Below are 17,255 nucleotides of genomic sequence, written 5' to 3' on the forward strand. Positions count from 1 at the left end.
TTTTGCAATTTGCCATTGCACTTGCATGTTCAGGTGTTTATATTCTTCTTCTGAATCTACATCTAAATTAGTTAAGTCTTGTTATGGATCTGGGTACAAGTGGCTTCTTGCTCAAGATTGCACTGGAAGTCTGTGGTGGAACAGGGAACTGAAACCAGGTTTCCCAAGTCCCTCACAAGTAAACCAGTTCATTTTCCAGTTTTTCTCTGCTCTCTGACCCTGAAAAATCCAATACAAATTTTTGCCCTGAAGCTGCTCTAGAACTGGAGAGATGCAGGGCATTATTCTAATATTTTCCCTGCCTCATATGGATGACTTAAAATTCATTGCAAGACTTGAACTTCATATATATTTATAAAGTTATATATTCATTTGAATTGTATGTAATTACTGGTTTTTGTGCACTTGAAAAGCTTGAAATCCCAAATCATTTACAACATGTCAATAGTAAAAAAAAAATCTCCATTATAAAAAATAGCAGAAAATAGTTTTGTCTTTATCTATCTTCCACAACTGATGTACTCATGGTTCTTAGTTTTCCCTGAAAGAATTTATGGTGTTATACAGAAAAAAAGAAGTGGGGAAGTATTATTAATTTTTATAGAACATACATAAACCTGTGAACCTGGAACACTTTCAATTCTAGTCAAAGTTTAGCGAGACATGGTTTTAAAATGCTTATTGTTATAAGTAAAGTACCTTAGAGTAATATAATGAAGTACAGAAAATACATATTCACTTGATTTCCTTTGTGAATTTGATTAGTATGTATATCGTTAAGTAACTGGTTGACTGATGGTGCACAGACATTTTCCCACTCTTGCAGGAGGTAGTTTACTTGGCAAAACTGAAAATGATCAATGAAGACTGGTTAGAGGGAAACAGTGTCCAGTGTGGCTCAAAGGACTGAGCAAGAACCTGAGTGCATTCGACCTTCTACATACAAAAAGAATCATACAAACTTCATCATCAAAGAGAATTAGACCATGCTACTTAGAAGCAGTTCTATTATGGCAAAGAGAAATGAGCAAATGAACAAATATTGGTGACCACATCCTTTTAAAAGCATTTGTTTTTGAGCCCATGCACTTGCTAATGATGAGATTGCAAATTAATTCTTTTGAATAAGTATGTTGATAAATTTCATGAACATCTGCCATTAGGCTCCTCTATGGCAAAGATTGTGCAAAGTGCCTTACTGTGTATTTGCCTGACATCTTAGGTTTTTACCTTTCTGAAACATGCCTGGTATTTATATCTGACGACCAGGGATCCGAGTTGTAGATTCCCTGAGACAAAAAGGTGGATTTTCTCCTTTAATGGAGAAACCCGCAGATTTTCTCTTTTAAAGGAGAAAATCATGGATTTTTTTCCCCTTAAGAGGAGAAAAAATGTGAGAAACCATTGGTTCTCTTTGCAGGCTGGCAGGGTTCCAGCCTGCAAGGGGTTGCTTAGGGCTGCAGGAATGGGATGCAGGGGGTCCAACATACATGTATGCATGAACATGCATGTGGCAGCCAGGCCGGTTGGTGGAGAGCAGCTCCCTCCAGGTAAGACTAACAGGGCAGGGAGAAAGAAGCACAGGTCACACATTGGGCATGGGGCGGGAACGGGCACAGGTGACAGGGGCTGGTGGGGCACAGACCACACATTGGGAGTATGGGGTTGACACAAGCCAGCCAAGATTTCCGTGCCCACAGTGGGGCATGAGGCTGCAGTGGTGCCAGACCAGGTCTGGAAGAGCTGCCTTCATGGCTCGGTGATGGGACCCATTGCAGGAGGGGGACACAACTCCATGCTGCTGCTGCTGCTGTTGCTGCTGCCAAGCCCCATCACGGCAGCGTGGAGTTCCCTCCAGATCCAGGTTCTGCCCGTGGGGCTGAGGACATGGCTCTTGCCCAGAGCTGGTCCAGGCCAGCTGCAGACCCACACTCCAAGCATATGTGCCTCCCCCCACAACTTTCCCCACACACCCACTCCCTGCCTCACACACTAGGGGGTGGAGGCAGAGGGCAGTGGGTCAGGAGTAAGGGGCACTGGCACGGTTGTGGGGGGCTGTGGGTTGGCAGTGAGGGGCACCAGCAAGGCCTGGGGGGCTGTGGCTTGGGAGTGAGGGGCAATGGCATGAGCAGGGTCAGGACACCAGCATATTAGGGCTGCTCGGCTCCACAAAGCTGCAATGGGGACAGCTGCAGCTGGACCTGCATGCTGGTGAGTGAAGGGAGCAGTGGGAGTGCTTATTTTCCATTATAAAAAAACCCAGTATCAAACACCAACATTTATAAGTATTTAGAATTTATTTTATTATAGTGATTGAGGCACTGGTAGGCTTCCAACTTGCTTTAAAATTGTAAATATATCAATAAAGCTTTGTATTCAACTGATACTTATATATATTTAGTGGCGTTTCATTTTAATCATGGAAAAATGCAGATTTTGGGTTTTTTATCAGACAATTTGCAATTTTTAAACAGCGACAACCAGGATCCCTGCTGATGACTAGTTTGAAGAGAATTGTGAGATGTTCTGTCGGCGAGATGGATGTGCATCCAAAAGCACCAGCCAGTACACTTGAGGGCTCTTGGTTCGTCAGCGAACAGAAAGTACAGGGAGAGAGTATGTGTAGCAGGAAATGGAGCATTCCCTTTCAGTTTTGCCCCATGCAGGCAAATAATAAGTGTTGCTGGGAACAGTTACTTGTATTGGAGACTGATGGTGATAAAGGCAGTGGAAATGTCTAGCTTGTGGAAACTTCCCTGGGCCTCTTTTTTGCTCTGGAAAGACAGAGTTGCTGTTCAGCATGGCTAGAAGGAGCCCTTCAGGACTGTGGGAACTACATTGCTGAAAACTGAGGCCTGTCAGTGTTTTAAGGCACCTAGAAGGTTAAGGCAGCAGTTAAGCTGGGGTACTGAGGTTTGACAGGTGCCCGAGCTGGATATCTAGGTGTGACTTGGTTATCTGGGTCCTGCTATGGAACTAATCCTTAACTTCTACAGTTTTAGGTGGCTACAGGATTAGGCAGCATCTGAGTAGCAAATTTAGATGATCAGCTCAGTGTTGCCTCGGACTTAAATGCCTAAAATGGCAGGTGGGTATCTGAACTTACTGTAGTCTGAGGGCTATAGGTAGTGCATTTTCAAAGATGTCCTCTAGAGTTCTTTCATTCTCAAACCTTGGGAAGTCATTGTAAATGTGGCAAAATTGGGCATACAAGCTTGACTTTGTATTGATGATCTCTCCATGACACATATCTAATATTTACTATGCCTTTTTCTTTTCCTGTGTGTAACCTTTAGTTTTACCTAGCAGGTTTTTTCAGTCTGTGTTAACAACAGAATACTATTCACCTGTTGTAAGCACTGGCAGCTGGATCCACATTGAATGTACTGGAGACTGTGCCTGTTAGCTGGATATTTGGGTCCACAAATGAAACTCATGTGCATTAATCTCCTTTACATTATTTATATCTACTAGTTCTCTTGTAACAGTAGGTGGCTCGCTTGATGTTATCAAAAGTCAGCCCTTATCTCCATGTGTCTGTTCCAGATGCTATTTCCCTGGCAGTATGAGGGCTTGCTTCAAACATCCTGCTTTCTTGTCAGCAGGGCTGATGCAGTATATTATAACAAGCATTCTCCATAACAACTGTTCACAGGCAGTGTTTTTAGCTTTACAAGCACAGCCTGAGAGATTCCCTGTCAACATAATCATTATTCATCCAAGGCTCTTCCAATAAATTGAGTCTAACTAGTCTTTCCTAAAGGTTAAAATGAAGTGGGCTGGAGTTTTTTCTTCCTTCACTGTCACAGGGGAAGTAGCATGCCCTCCTTATTACCAAGAATCCTAGGATTTAGATAAAGGGTCTAATCCCACTAGCTGTTGCCCATTATTTAGCTAAAGTTTTTTTTTTTCCAATGCAATTCTCAGTGTAGTGTCAGTAATGTCAGTAATGACCGATTAGCTACAATCAGTTTTTTCCCTCCTGGTTAGGATCCTGACTGTGTTAGTATATGCAACATCCCCTCAGGTGGGAGACTGCTCAGCCCAATCACACGGGCTCCCGACTCCCAGGAGTAGCTTTAGTTGGCATGCTGCATGAACTTGGAGCCTCGGTGGTGTCAAGAACTTTCCTTGTATATTGAAAGAAAAGTAAGACTTGCTCAACTGTGTGGAAGAGTTGGTGATGCCTGATCCCGTACAGACAGAGTTGCCATTGACTATTAAGTGGATGCGTTAAGGAACACTGTATACGCTACAAAATACAAAGGTTTATTTTAAAAATTGCAAAATATTCTGTTGGGTAGAAGGAAAAGCACCATGGCTAGAATAAGTTGTTTTAAAAAATGGAAATAAATGAGATATAGCTATTAAGAAAGAAAACAGCAATGTTTGCTGTTGAGTTAGCCTAGGGACTCTCTCTTTTTAAAAAAAATTACACTTCTTCCCTTGTCCCCCTGTTTGTGACACTCAACCTGTCTATCCTGGAATTTGAAATGCAAAACTTTTGGGATAGGTACCCTCTTTCATTTGCTGTTTTCACAGTGCTTGCTCCGTTTGGGATTTTTGTTCACTCTATGAAACAGAGTGAATATGCTGGATCTGAAAAATGTTTTATTATTATATGAACTAAAACTCACCTCATGTAATGCTGAGTCTACACATGGCAATATTCACCAAAACAGAATTTAATTGCAATGCTTCAGCGTTTAAAGTTTCAGCTCAGTAAACAAAACACAAATTTGCAGTTGTTTATTTACATGATGGCATCCTGAAGCTATGATTTCTGGACACTGTTTTATGGTTGTATAGCCAGAATATTACAACAAATTAAAAACATTTTTCCAGGCTTAGAAAGGTTTGAAGGTAGGTTTGAAACTTTCTGAAGGTAGTGGGAGACAACTGCTTCTACTAAATACATATTATATTTAAATAAGGTTTTGAAATGACCCTCTTCAGTTTACATAGATAATTGCTTGACAAATTATGCCACTACAGAGGGAGATATTCTGAATATGGATTACTAACTTAATATATAATATTATCCATCCTAGTAAAAAATGTGGACAATTTAAGTGTGAGGTACTATGAAAGAGAGATAAGGGTTCTAGCAGACCTTTTTACCTCTGAAGGACAGGATTCTTTATGGGATTCTGTAAGGACACAGGTCACAAAAAATGCAAGATTATTTTCAAAATCTGTTCTGATCAACAAAAGGGGAAAAAAACTACACTGTGTTCTCGTCATGCATTGGTAATCAGAAGAACTGCAAACCAAACTGTACTTAGCACAAGACCATGCGCTCCAAAACAGTCATACTTTTGTGATTAATGCAGATTTTTTGAAACTATTGTTTATTCATAGTGACAATGTAGATGGTTTTATGAAAAGTTCAATGAAATGAAAAACAATCACTGAATTCTTTGCATATTTTATTTTTCTTTTTTGATTTCCAACTCACACACATCTGGCATATTTTACATCTTTGCAATAAAACATGGTTACAATAGCTTGAGGAATTTATATATCCAAAATATTTCACCATGATCTCAAGATGAAATGAACTTGTCTTCCAGATGTTCAATATTCTCCCAATTCTAAGCTACAAACTCAAGATATTGCTTACAGACTGGTGATGAATAACTTAATCATTACGTTGATTCCCCATGATTTCAGAATCTTATAAATACAAACAACAATGAAGAAGGAATTCAGTGCTAAAACTTACTAATACAAGGTGAATAACAAATAAGTAATCACATCAATAAATAATGATATGTTTCTGGTGCAAAGTGCCAATACAAAGAATCCATTATCTTTTTAAATAAATGACTGCAAGTGAGTGTAAATTCTGAGAAAATTACATTCCTGTTACATGCCTCATAGCCCTACCGACACAATATGTACATCTATGACAATACAGTCACCAAATATACAAAGAAGAAACATGAAGTAAAGTGTATATACCCCTGGGTGTGTAATTTGATCAGTACAATGTGCGGAAAATTATTCTGATAGTCGTTATTACAGTATTGTAAAACATGAAGTGCCTTAGGCTGAGAATGTGGCTTCAGGTGAGATATTCATAAGAACCTAAAAGAATAACCTCAGTTACCTTTGCAATGAAGCTAAGGTGGTTAAACAAATCAAGCGATGGAGGGGAAAAATAAGAGAGAAATTTAATTGCAATGCTCTTCCCCCAGTGGGCTCTACGCCAAATGTCATGAATCCAGAAGTACGGTATTCATGGTGTGCTGGGAGTCATTAAGCACTATAGAGCATCACAAGACTCTTGAGAATATAATAAAAATCAGAACCTCTCCTCCCTGCTCCCTTTCTGACTTGGATTTAAATTTAAAAGGGAAGAATTTAATAATTTCATTGTACAAAGTAGAAGAATGGTGAAGGATGGCTTCTTATCCAAATGCTTCATGAGCAAAACTCCACTTAAATCGGGGTGAGTTTAGATTTAAAAAGTGAAAACCATGTTTCTGTGAGAATGTCAGAATTACTGACTGCACCCAAATTCAACCCTTTAATACAAGCTGTGCCCTTAGACAGATCTCCAGTTTAATTTGTGTGAATGCACCTGTTCCATCAAGACATCAGGTTTAAAGTACATGCAAGTTGTAACTCCACAATAAAATTAAGAAACAGTTTTGTTCTTTTTACAAGGTTTTACTTTTACAAAAGTATCCCTTTAAAGTTAAGATGTGCATCTGATGTACAAAGTATCAAACGTATTTTTTTTCTCAGCTTGAAAAGAGGCTGGAAATGGGATGCATGTTAGGTTCATAGCCTAAACATCGGAACAACTGCACACAGGGTTCCTCGGAATTTTCAAAAGTCTCTTATGGCGCATCCTACTACCTTTTTCTCAATAAACAAAGATATATGAAATAATTACCAAAACAGCTCCTAATTCATATCATTTACATGGTACAAGCTTGCTTTTCAGCAGCTGGTGTTCAGTTGTGAAAAAACACACAAAGTAAAATGGTTGCTGACTACAATGTACAGCTATTGCTGGGTGTAATGGAATGTACAACGGAGGTCAATGCAGACGTGTTTTTCCACCAGAGATTACAGCTTTCATTGTAGCACTTGTGCTCTCAGCTTTACCTTGGCTTTCTGTTCTTCAGTCACCTTCAGTATCTGTTCTGATGCTCATAATGCCACCGATTAAAATCTATATTAAAAGCTACAATGCTACCAGAAGCCATGCCAGTAATCAGAGTTCTGAAAAAGGAACAAAGATAGATTTTGGATACTTGCTACATTTTTTGACAATGTTAGACATCTTTACATTTAAACCCCCCCCCGAACAATATGCTAAACATTAAAAGTAGGTAAAAAGTAAAGCCTGGAGCATGTCTTGAAATAAATAAATATTGCATTATCTAAATACATGTTCATAAACAGATTTAAACTGAAATAGATCACTAATGTTTTTCTTGATAAGAAAAAAAAGTTGAATTTGCCCCTTCAGTTCTGGCATCTGAATTCCATTTAAACATCCTGCAACTGAACTTGCATCAGTAGTAGGCCGAAAGTTCATTCTTTGTCCTTACTTAAATAAGAATAGCCAGGTGCTTAAACTTAAGCACATACTGAAGTCCTGCTGAATTTGGGCCTGAAATCTCACTATTAGAAGACAGAGAAATTATTTTCCTATTTTTTTATTGTAAATGAGAATCCTCAGCACACTGCATAGCATTGTGTGTCCATAATGGCAGCATTCCAAGGGGAAATAATCCTCTTCCAGAAAGCTAGTTTTGATTTGGCAGAAATCTGCTTTCTAGTCATGAACTTGTGTATGACCATAGTGGGTGGGTTCTGACTTATGAGTACTTTTGCTGCTTTATCAAACACTAGCTGTGCAGAGATGCTTATTTCTACCAGAAGAAAATTCTTCTGGTAGAAAAATAGTTTGGGATATGTTTCTCCTGCCCTGGAAAGCTACACAAGTAAGCTCTTTAGCCCAGGGGCACTCGAGGGTACTCCCTGGATCACCCATGTCACTAGGCAATCACCTGGACAAGGGAGAAGAGATTGATGTCATATATCTTGACTTCAAAAAAGCTTTTGATCTGGTATCCCATGATCACCTCTTGGCCAAACTGCCCAGTTGTGGCCTTGGCTCCACCACGATCCGCTAGCTGGGAAATTGGCTTCGTGGTCAGACCCAGAGGGTTGTGATTGATGGCAGTCACTCATCGTGGTGCCCTGTAACCAGTGGGGTCCCTCAAGGCTCTGTCCTGGGACCCATCCTGTTCAACATCTTCATTAATGATGTGGACATTGGAGTCAGGAGTGGACTGGCCAAGTTCGCCGATGACACCAAATTTTGGGGCAAAGCATCCACGCCAGAAGATAGGCGCGTGATCCAGGCTGACCTGGACAAGCTCAGCAAATGGGCAGATGAGAACCTCATGGTGTTTAACACCGAAAAATACAAGGTTCTCCACCTTGGGAGGAAAAACCTGCAGCACCCTTATAGGCTCGGCAGTGCTACGTTGGTTAGCACTACAGAAGAAAGAGACTTGGGGGTCATCATTGACCACAAGATGAACATGAGCCTGCAATGCGATGCTGCGGCTAGTAAAGCGACCAAAATGCTGGTGTGCATCCATAGATGCTTCTCGAGCAAATCCCGGGACGTCGTTCTCCCCTCGTACTCGGCCTTGGTGAGGCCGCAGCTGGAGTACTGCGTCCAGTTTTGGGCTCCACAATTCAAAAAGGATGTGGAGAAGCTTGAGAGAGTCCAGAGGAGAGCCACGCGCATGATCAGAGGTCAGGAAAACAGATCTTACGATGACAGGCTGAGAGCCATGGGACTCTTTAGCCTGGAAAAGCGCAGGCTCAGGGGTGATCTGATGGCCACCTATAAGTTTATCAGGGTGACCACCAGGATCTGGGGGAACGTTTGTTCACCAGAGCGCCCCAAGGGATGATGAGGTCGAACGGTCACAAACTCCTGCAAGACCATTTCAGGCCGGACATAAGGAAGAATTTCTTTACTGTCCGAGCCCCCAAGGTCTGGAACAGTCTGCCAGCGGAGGTGGTTCAAGCACCTACATTGAACACCTTCAAGTAAATTGGATGCTTATCTTGCTGGGATCCTATGACCCCTTTGGGCAGGCGGCTGGACTCGATGATCTCCCGAGGTCCCTTCCAGCCCTAATGTCTATGAAATCTATGAAATTAATTGACAACCTCTTTCTTATGTAGGAAGAGGGGCAGGTTGTCAAGTAGCATTTGGCACTCGCTGAAAAGCAGCAGTTGCCACATGATCAGGCACAAAATGATCCAAGATAGATAAATCTACAAGAAAATAACAGAGTTTTCTATCATGGGCTTCAAATTAACTACAACAGGGGACTGCCACATTAATACTGCAGGAATATATTCAATATATTTGATTTAACATTTACAAGGTAATTTTAATTCCAATACTGCCACTCACCTCTGATCATGAGACAGGTCCATAGCTCTAATGCCAGCATCACAGCCAGGGTAAATATAGAGCTGCTTAAAGTCACAAGCCTGCCATACTTCCACCACTCCATTATCTCCTCCTGTCACCAGGTTCTGCCCATCACTGCTCAAGAGGATAGCCTGCAGGGGAGACAACCAGATCGTTTGATTCCTATTTGAGAAAACTGACAAATACCACTACAAGTCATTTAAGCAAAAAATGATTTTCATGTGCTTCTGCACATCTCGGAGGTGAAAAAAACTGCTCTTAATGTAGGAACCCCAGATCTTCAATAAAATATCTGTGTGGCTTTAAAAATGCAAAAATTCATTTTGCATGGGAGCTGAAAAATGGTGTAAGTATGCTTTCCAAGACTGGAGCTCAGCATATGAGATTTCTGTGCTTGTCCTGTAATATTTGATACCATCACTAACAGGTAAAGCTGAAGAAGGATCTGCATTCCTAATGCTGCTTCAGGTACTAGTGATGGAGCAGAACCCCGAAGCATAAATTTGTAACTGGGGAAGTAAATAAACATTACAAAAATTTTGTTTTAAAGACAAGTTTTTTCCCACTGAATTTTAAATCTAAACATAAATTCCAGGAATCATCTGGGTTCACAAACATTTTTTTTTTTTTACTTTTTTCTATAAAAAGTCAAAGTCTACTTCTGACTCGAGATGCACACAAGAGGATCTGTTTTTGGATGGGATTTTTCCAGGTGACAACAATTTTACAAGTGTAATTTCCTTTGAGCAACACTCCATTCAAGTAGGGGAAAAAGCAGTTCCATGTCAAAGGGTTGTTTACATTTAGATTTACCCTGGTTGAGTCGTTGATCTCCATCTGAGCTAAGAGTTTGCCATTAATGCTGAAATTGCTGAACCGTCCTCGTTCATAGTAGATGATGCAGTGACCTTCACTAGATACTGAAATTAAGCGAGGGTACAAGCAGTTTTCAGTTCCTTCCAAGGCTCTCAGCAAATCTCCAGTAATTGTGTGTACCAGACAAGGCCCTTCTGTGTATTAGAAAATGATAAAAGGTGTTATACAGAAACTCATATCATAAACTATATGCAGTTTGCATGCATCTACTGTATAATACATATGAGTGCTGTATAGACAGGAAGATGCAGTCCCCTGCCTAAAGAGTTGACAGTGTACACCAAGAAATGAAAGAAACAACATATAGGAGGCTAAAGCAAAAGGATACAATATACCAGTGAAGTGGTACTTTTTATTTACTTCAACTCTTACATAGTTTCAGTTGTTAGGATTTTTGATCCTTTTCTACTAATTGACTTTTGTGTATGTGAAATCATTCTTCTTCTCTTCCCAACCATTCAGGAACCCCTAACTGCCCCCCACCCCTACCCTAATCATGTGAACTCATTCTATCCTACCCATTCACATCAAACAGGCAAACAGATGGGGCCCTATCAGTGAAAAGTAGGAGAGGCTCCCCAGGGGCAGGTAATCACATCACCACATGTTTCTCCTGCAGTCAGTAGCAGTTACTCTAGGTCTTCCCCCTCTCCACCATGAATATATAGGCAGACTTTAATACTGAATCATTTCAGCAAGGGATATCACCAAGTCAGCATTTGTGATTTCCTAGTGACCCTGCTACTATCTGTGTGCTCTTCCAGGTATATTTTGTGTATTTTTTTGCCATTTTTATTGCTTTTGGTAAAATAAAAACTAGGACTGACATATTATTTAAAAAATTAATCACAATTAATTGCAAGATTTAAAAAAATAGTCATAATTAATCACAATTTTAAGTGCATAGTTAAACAACGGTCAGCACCTCCCCACCCAACAGCCTGGGCCTGTGTGCCCTGTGGCTCCTCCCCACCACCACCAAGAACACATAGCCCCAGCACTGACCCCAGCCCATCCTGCACTCACTCCTGCCTTGCCGTGGCTGGAGTGGACTAGCCAGATCCCATGCAAACAGCCCCAGACCTGGTCCACCCTGACCCTGCTCCAGATTCACCTGCTAACACTGGCATCAGCAGTGGGCAGGCAGAAGGTTCTGCTCAGCATAGAGGGAAAGCAGCCCCTCTCTCGCACTGCTGCTCGGCCCTTCTTGCTACAGTCACCCAAAGCCCATGCCCAAGATGCCCTGTGACGACTCTGCCACCACTATCCAGCTGAATGGCCCAGAGGCAGCGGTAAGAGCAGTGGAGAGGAGCTGCAGGGCAGCCCAGATGTGGGCTCTTGGCAGCTGCAGCATGAAGGTCCCAGCAGCAGCAAGGGGGAGGTGCTGTTTTTTCCCAGTGCCGAGTTGCAGCTTCTGCCTGGCTGCTGCCACTGCTGTCGCTGCTCAGCGTGAGCAGGTGAGTCAGGACCAGGTGCGGGGTGGACCAGGGTCAGGGCTGTGCATACAGGTTCTGGCTGGCCCAGAGCTGGTCCGCTACACTGGTAAAAATGATGTGCACGATTAATGCAATTTAAGAAATGAACTCATTAATTTGTTTTTGCATTAATTGCATAAATTAACTGAGATTAAGTGAAAGGCCTAATAAAACACAATAAAACCAACACTGTATTTTTGAAATGCTGGGCCAATAAATTTCTATTCAAGCATTTCTGTCAAGTGGTATAATGACAATCTCTTTGAGAATCAAGGCAAAGCTTCCACACTAAGAAAAATGGTTTCTTCTTCTCTGACAAATGTAATGAGTCCCACCAAATATTACATGTTTGATTTACATGAATGCAGTATGTTCTTCAGCAGCACAAGAATCTTTTGCTTACACATTGCAGGCCATGATCCTGCAACTAGTTCCATATGGGAAACACATGTACCTCCTCAAACCCCACTAACTCCACTGATATTCAAATGACATTAGGGTCTGCCTATCTGGAACTGGGATATCAGGGCATTTGACTATGATGTCTTTGGAACATGGACCATGTTTACATGGAAATAATGAAGGAAATGTAAGAAAGTGGTGTGAAGATGTTGCCAATTTCAAAATAATTAAAACACTACATTGTTCAAAAGAAAAGTGCAATATTGTAACATTTAAGCAGACTAACGTTCTGGGCATGATTATGGCATGAAAGAAAGATAAGAAAGAATCTGATTTGTAGTGGCATCCTAAAGAAATGCAGAATGTCCACTTGAATAAGAATGTAAAAGCATTGATCTTACTTGAAGCAGTGGATTTTGCTTACAGGACTCATATGAAATGCCTTCCACACTAGCCATGCCCTAATACAGTATTTTCTACAGCTGTGCATGTGTTATCACAGTGAAACAGAGTGCTACAGGTACCTATGAGGTGTAAAGGAAAATCAGGAAGAGTGCAAGTTGGGTTGCATGAGGTCTTGTAGAGAGGTGAGCCCCTGCTGGGTTGAAATGAAAAGAAAGCATAGAAACTGGGGGGAAACTGGCAAGGAGGGAAATGGAAGAGGCTGATTGGGAATGGGTATCTGGGAAGAAAAAAGAAGGTACAGCTTGAGTGTGGGCACAGTAAAATTAATGGCGTAAATAAGGGGAGAACAGGAGGGGATAGGTCGAGAACCAAGAATGGAATGGTATATGTGCACAACAAACAGCATAGTTCCTTAGTCAACTAGAAGTATATTCTGCATTCACCATGGAGGTCTTTAGTTGACCAGCAACAATTACTCCTGAGAAGAGGTGAATTATTAAAGCTATGCATATCTGATGAAGCAGGAGTTGGCATAACGCAAATCCTAGCTATTCTCATAGAATATAGTCTAAGATAATACAGTTGAATGAGTAGCAACATTATAGTATAATATGAAGTAATAGGAAGCTATGGTCTGTGAATTAATACCACTGCAACACACAACTTCAGCTTACATTCACAGTAACTATATGTTTCCTCACAAATTTATTGACTCGGCTTATTCTTCTACAGTACCTCATTACTACAGTTAATGATCCATTAGCACTTCCTGCTACAAACGCCTGTATTCTGAATACAGTGAAAATACAGTGCACATCCTACTGAATAGTGGGCTATGAAAATAAATGTCGAACTCAAAGCTGGTATAAAAGGGATCAAGCCAAAAAACTTCAATGTGATTAGCAGGGGGCAGAGCAATGAACCTATGTTCACCCTATATGAAGCAGAAACCCTTTTCATGAAGCAAGGGAAGGATAAATTCATATGCAGGGAGAAGAAACAGGATTTGATTGTATGGGGGAGGGATATACGATCTCCAGGGAGGAAATGGGGGAGAGAATGGGGCAGAGGGGCTAAAAAAAGCAAAGGATAATGTGGAGAAAAAGAAGTAGGGAAAAAGGAGGCAAGAACAAAAAGAGAATGTAACACAGGAGAGAGTAAGAGTTGTACAGCAAAGGAGGAAATAGAAAAGAGTGAGAGAAGAATGGCTGCTACTTTTCAAAGAAAAATGGAGATAATGAGAAGAATGGTAGGAAAAAAGAGTCAATGAAAGTGGGGAAAAAGGAGAAAACTGGAGTGAATGATAAAGAAAGGTCCAGAAAATATGCTTAAATAATTTAACCTCTAAATTATCATGCTTTATGTAATTTACTGTTATAATTCTTTGGCCAGCATTCCTGGATGGAAAGGATGGGGTCACTATTTTGAACACTTACAGGAGTGATTGTTGGGTCCTCTGGATTCTAAAGATAAATGACTGGAGAAATGGGCAAACAGATGGTTCAAAACTTTCTGGCAGAAGAGGGTGTATATCAAACCCACAGGCTTCTACTTATTTGGAGAACTGCCCATTGGAAAAAAAAATGTACACATTGGCATCTATGCCTGGACCTTGGAACAATCAAATAGGCTTTGCTTCTCTTGCCAAGGAGACTGGGACCAATCCAAAAATGTCTCATTTATATTTAAAACATGTCAGTTGAGTCAGATGGTAGGGCATCCCTCCTCTCAGTTCCAGGTTTCAGTCAGCAGATTTCTTTCAGGAACACCACTGTGCACAGTTACAAGTTACTACATGAACTTCTACCCACTAGTATGCAGAATCTGTGCACTGAAACAGAATTATGGGCTGATGGCTGGAGAGTAATGTTTTGTGATCTACTTAATTTGTGTCTAAGCCTCATATGTACAGATAGTATTCATGTTCACAGTAACCAGCTGTGGAGACCACTAGAATTAAATCATGACTTGGTAGAGGAAACTGAGGATAATTAATTTTAACCATGGCTTGAGGCAATGGTGAAAAATGCTTATTGAAGAAGAATTATAAATTTTTAAGATTCAAACTGTAAGATGACTTCTGACCTTTAGCACCACTGATAACAAGTCCCAGCTCTGCACAGACCGATACACAGACTACTTCATGGTCGTGACCAGTTAGAACAGCTCTAGGAGCAGGATAATCACCTGGAAAAGACCAACAATAGTGAGGATTTCAAAACAAAACATGCTTAGTAACAAAATAGGAGCTTTGCTGAAATTTGTTTAAAATCATTAAGCATCAAAAAAAAAAATCTGCTTAAATGTATCATTCCTGGGTTTCTGTACAAAACTATATTCAGTTTAAAAAAGCTATCATAAAGAACATTTTCAGGGATGACTTGTTCTCATAAATATACTTTTATTATGCAATGATAGGGGAAAATGGGTTGCACCTGATAATAGTCAGATATTTGGAATCTGCTGCGTTCCAGAACACATGTATTATGGCACTATTAGAAGGGACGGTAACACACTGTTACACAGCATAACAAGTTTTAATTGTCTGTATACTGATGTGAGTTGTCCAAGTTGGAGATTCTCAAGTATGAGAAGATATATGAAAAGGTTCATGCTACTGACACTTACGAGGATGAATCATATGACTACAAAGTCAAAATCAATGGCTGCAATTTTCTCTATAAGGATGGGACAGGAAAAAAGGTGGCGACTTTACATGAAACGCTCTATTATATAAGTACCAATGATTCAGAATTACAGGATCTTGAATGCCTACGGATTAAATTTCTAAGTTGTTAAATTTAAGATAGGATACTAATGGATATCCATTATGTCCACCTAAGCTCATTAGAGAACAACAAAAACTGCTCCTTAAATATCTGCCTGTAATTTGCAGGAGGAAAAACTGTTTCATTAAGAAGGAGATGTGACTTCATAACTTACTGGACATATAAATATAAAGTAAGAAGTGTTCATGAAAACTATTTATCCTTCAAGGTCAACCCGATGGATGCTCAAAAAGATTTCATGGACCTGAATCAAGGTACAGGATCATTGAAATAGATCATAGGAAAGTGGGTCTAGAAGGGACAAGGTCATCTAGTGCAGCCTCCTGCTCAAGAAAGAATCTTCTCTGACTAAACCATCCCAGCTAAAAAACACATTCGGTAAAAGATCTGAAAAATGTTAATAAAACATAAAGAATAGGAAAAGGGATAGTTTTGCAATACTTTTTGAAGTTTATTAGTTGCTGTCAACAAAAATCAGAAGCTAAAATATAATTAATGCCAGTCAGCATTATCTGAAAGGAAGGAAGTCTTGTCAAACAAACCTGTTATCTTTTTTGACAGGATTAGAGGCATGGTAGATAAAGGGAGTTGTGCTCATATAGAATACTTGTTTTTCTTTAAAGCATTTAATGTTAAGATATTTTGATTAAAAACATTCATTATATGGAATCAAATATGCACACATTAAATGGGTTAAGCACTGTCTGAAGGACAACTCTCACTATGTAAGTGGGGAGACATCCAGGAGTGGTGCTGTTTCTTGTGGTGTCCCCCAGGGATCCGTTCTGGGCCGAATGCTACTCAAAGTTTGTATTAACCATCTAGATGAGATTATAAAATGTTTGCTAGTAAAATTTCTAGATACAAAGATTGATAGGGTAGTAAATAATAAGCAGCATAATGGTACCACTATACAGTTATCTGAATTGATTGATTAAATCATTATAAGCCAACAAGCTGTATTTTAATATAGCTGAACACAAGAAAAGAAATAACTCTGAGAACATGAATTCAGGGTATATGGGGGGACTACTGCCACTGCTGGCCCAATGAGCTACCCTTGCAAAGCCAGCAGACCAAGGCACTTAAGGGAACCCACCCCTGCACCAGCCCTGGTGCAATCTGTGGGCAAGGCAAGAGCCCCCAAGGGCACACTTGCCTGCCTGTGCACTAATGCCAGGAGCCTGGGCAACAAGCAGGACGAGCTCGTCCTCCTGCTTAGTGCAAAGAATTATGACGTCACTGGGATAACGGAGACCTGGTGGGACTCCACCCATGACTGGACCACGGGTATAGAGGGCTATACCCTGTCCAGGAGGGATCGTGTTGACAAAAGGGGTGGGGGTGTAGCTCTCTATGTGAAGGAAAGCTACATGTCCCTGCAAGCTGATGTTGGCGACCGGCATGGACAGCTAGAGACCCTCTGGGTAAAAATTCGTGGGGAATTCGGCACAGGGGACACAACGGTGGGAGTCTACTACAGACCTCCCACTCAAAGTCCTGAGCTTGACCAGTTCACCTGGGAACTGACTGACTCCAGGACCTTGGTTGTCATGGGTGACTTCAACTACCTGGACATCTCGTAGGAAGATCACTCAGCAAAATCCAAGCGGTCGCAAAGCTTTCTCTCATGCGTGGATGACCTCTACCTGACCCAAGAAGTCTATGGGCCAATGAGAGGCAAAGCGCTGCTCGACCTGGTACTGGCTACGGGGGACGACCTAATCGGCGACCTAGTGATCGATGGGAAGGTGGGTGACAGCGACCACGAGCTGATCACCTTCACCATCCACCGTAAAGCTGGCAAGTCAGTCAGCAACACAG

At 41.0% G+C, this 17,255-nt stretch overlaps 1 protein-coding gene across 12 annotated transcripts in view; it reads right to left on the minus strand.

The window, feature by feature from the left end:
• Positions 1 to 5,418: 5,418 nt before the first annotated feature.
• NBEA (neurobeachin) overlaps positions 5,419 to 17,255 on the minus strand; it is an 835,610-nt gene continuing 823,773 nt past the window's right edge. For all 12 annotated transcript variants that reach the window (XM_090027554.1, XM_090027509.1, XM_090027581.1 and 9 more), the window contains 4 exons: positions 14,728 to 14,829; positions 10,298 to 10,494; positions 9,464 to 9,615; positions 5,419 to 7,236 (listed from right to left, as the gene is read on the minus strand). In XM_090027554.1, coding sequence (XP_089883680.1) covers positions 7,146 to 7,236; positions 9,464 to 9,615; positions 10,298 to 10,494; positions 14,728 to 14,829 — 542 coding nt within the window. In that variant the 3' untranslated portion in view covers positions 5,419 to 7,145. The remainder of the gene's footprint in view (positions 7,237 to 9,463; positions 9,616 to 10,297; positions 10,495 to 14,727; positions 14,830 to 17,255) is intronic.

The sequence above is a fragment of the Crocodylus siamensis genome, chromosome 1 (genome assembly GCF_052110815.1).
Source record: "Crocodylus siamensis isolate JL-2025a chromosome 1, ASM5211081v1, whole genome shotgun sequence".
Lineage (NCBI taxonomy): Eukaryota > Metazoa > Chordata > Crocodylia > Crocodylidae > Crocodylus > Crocodylus siamensis.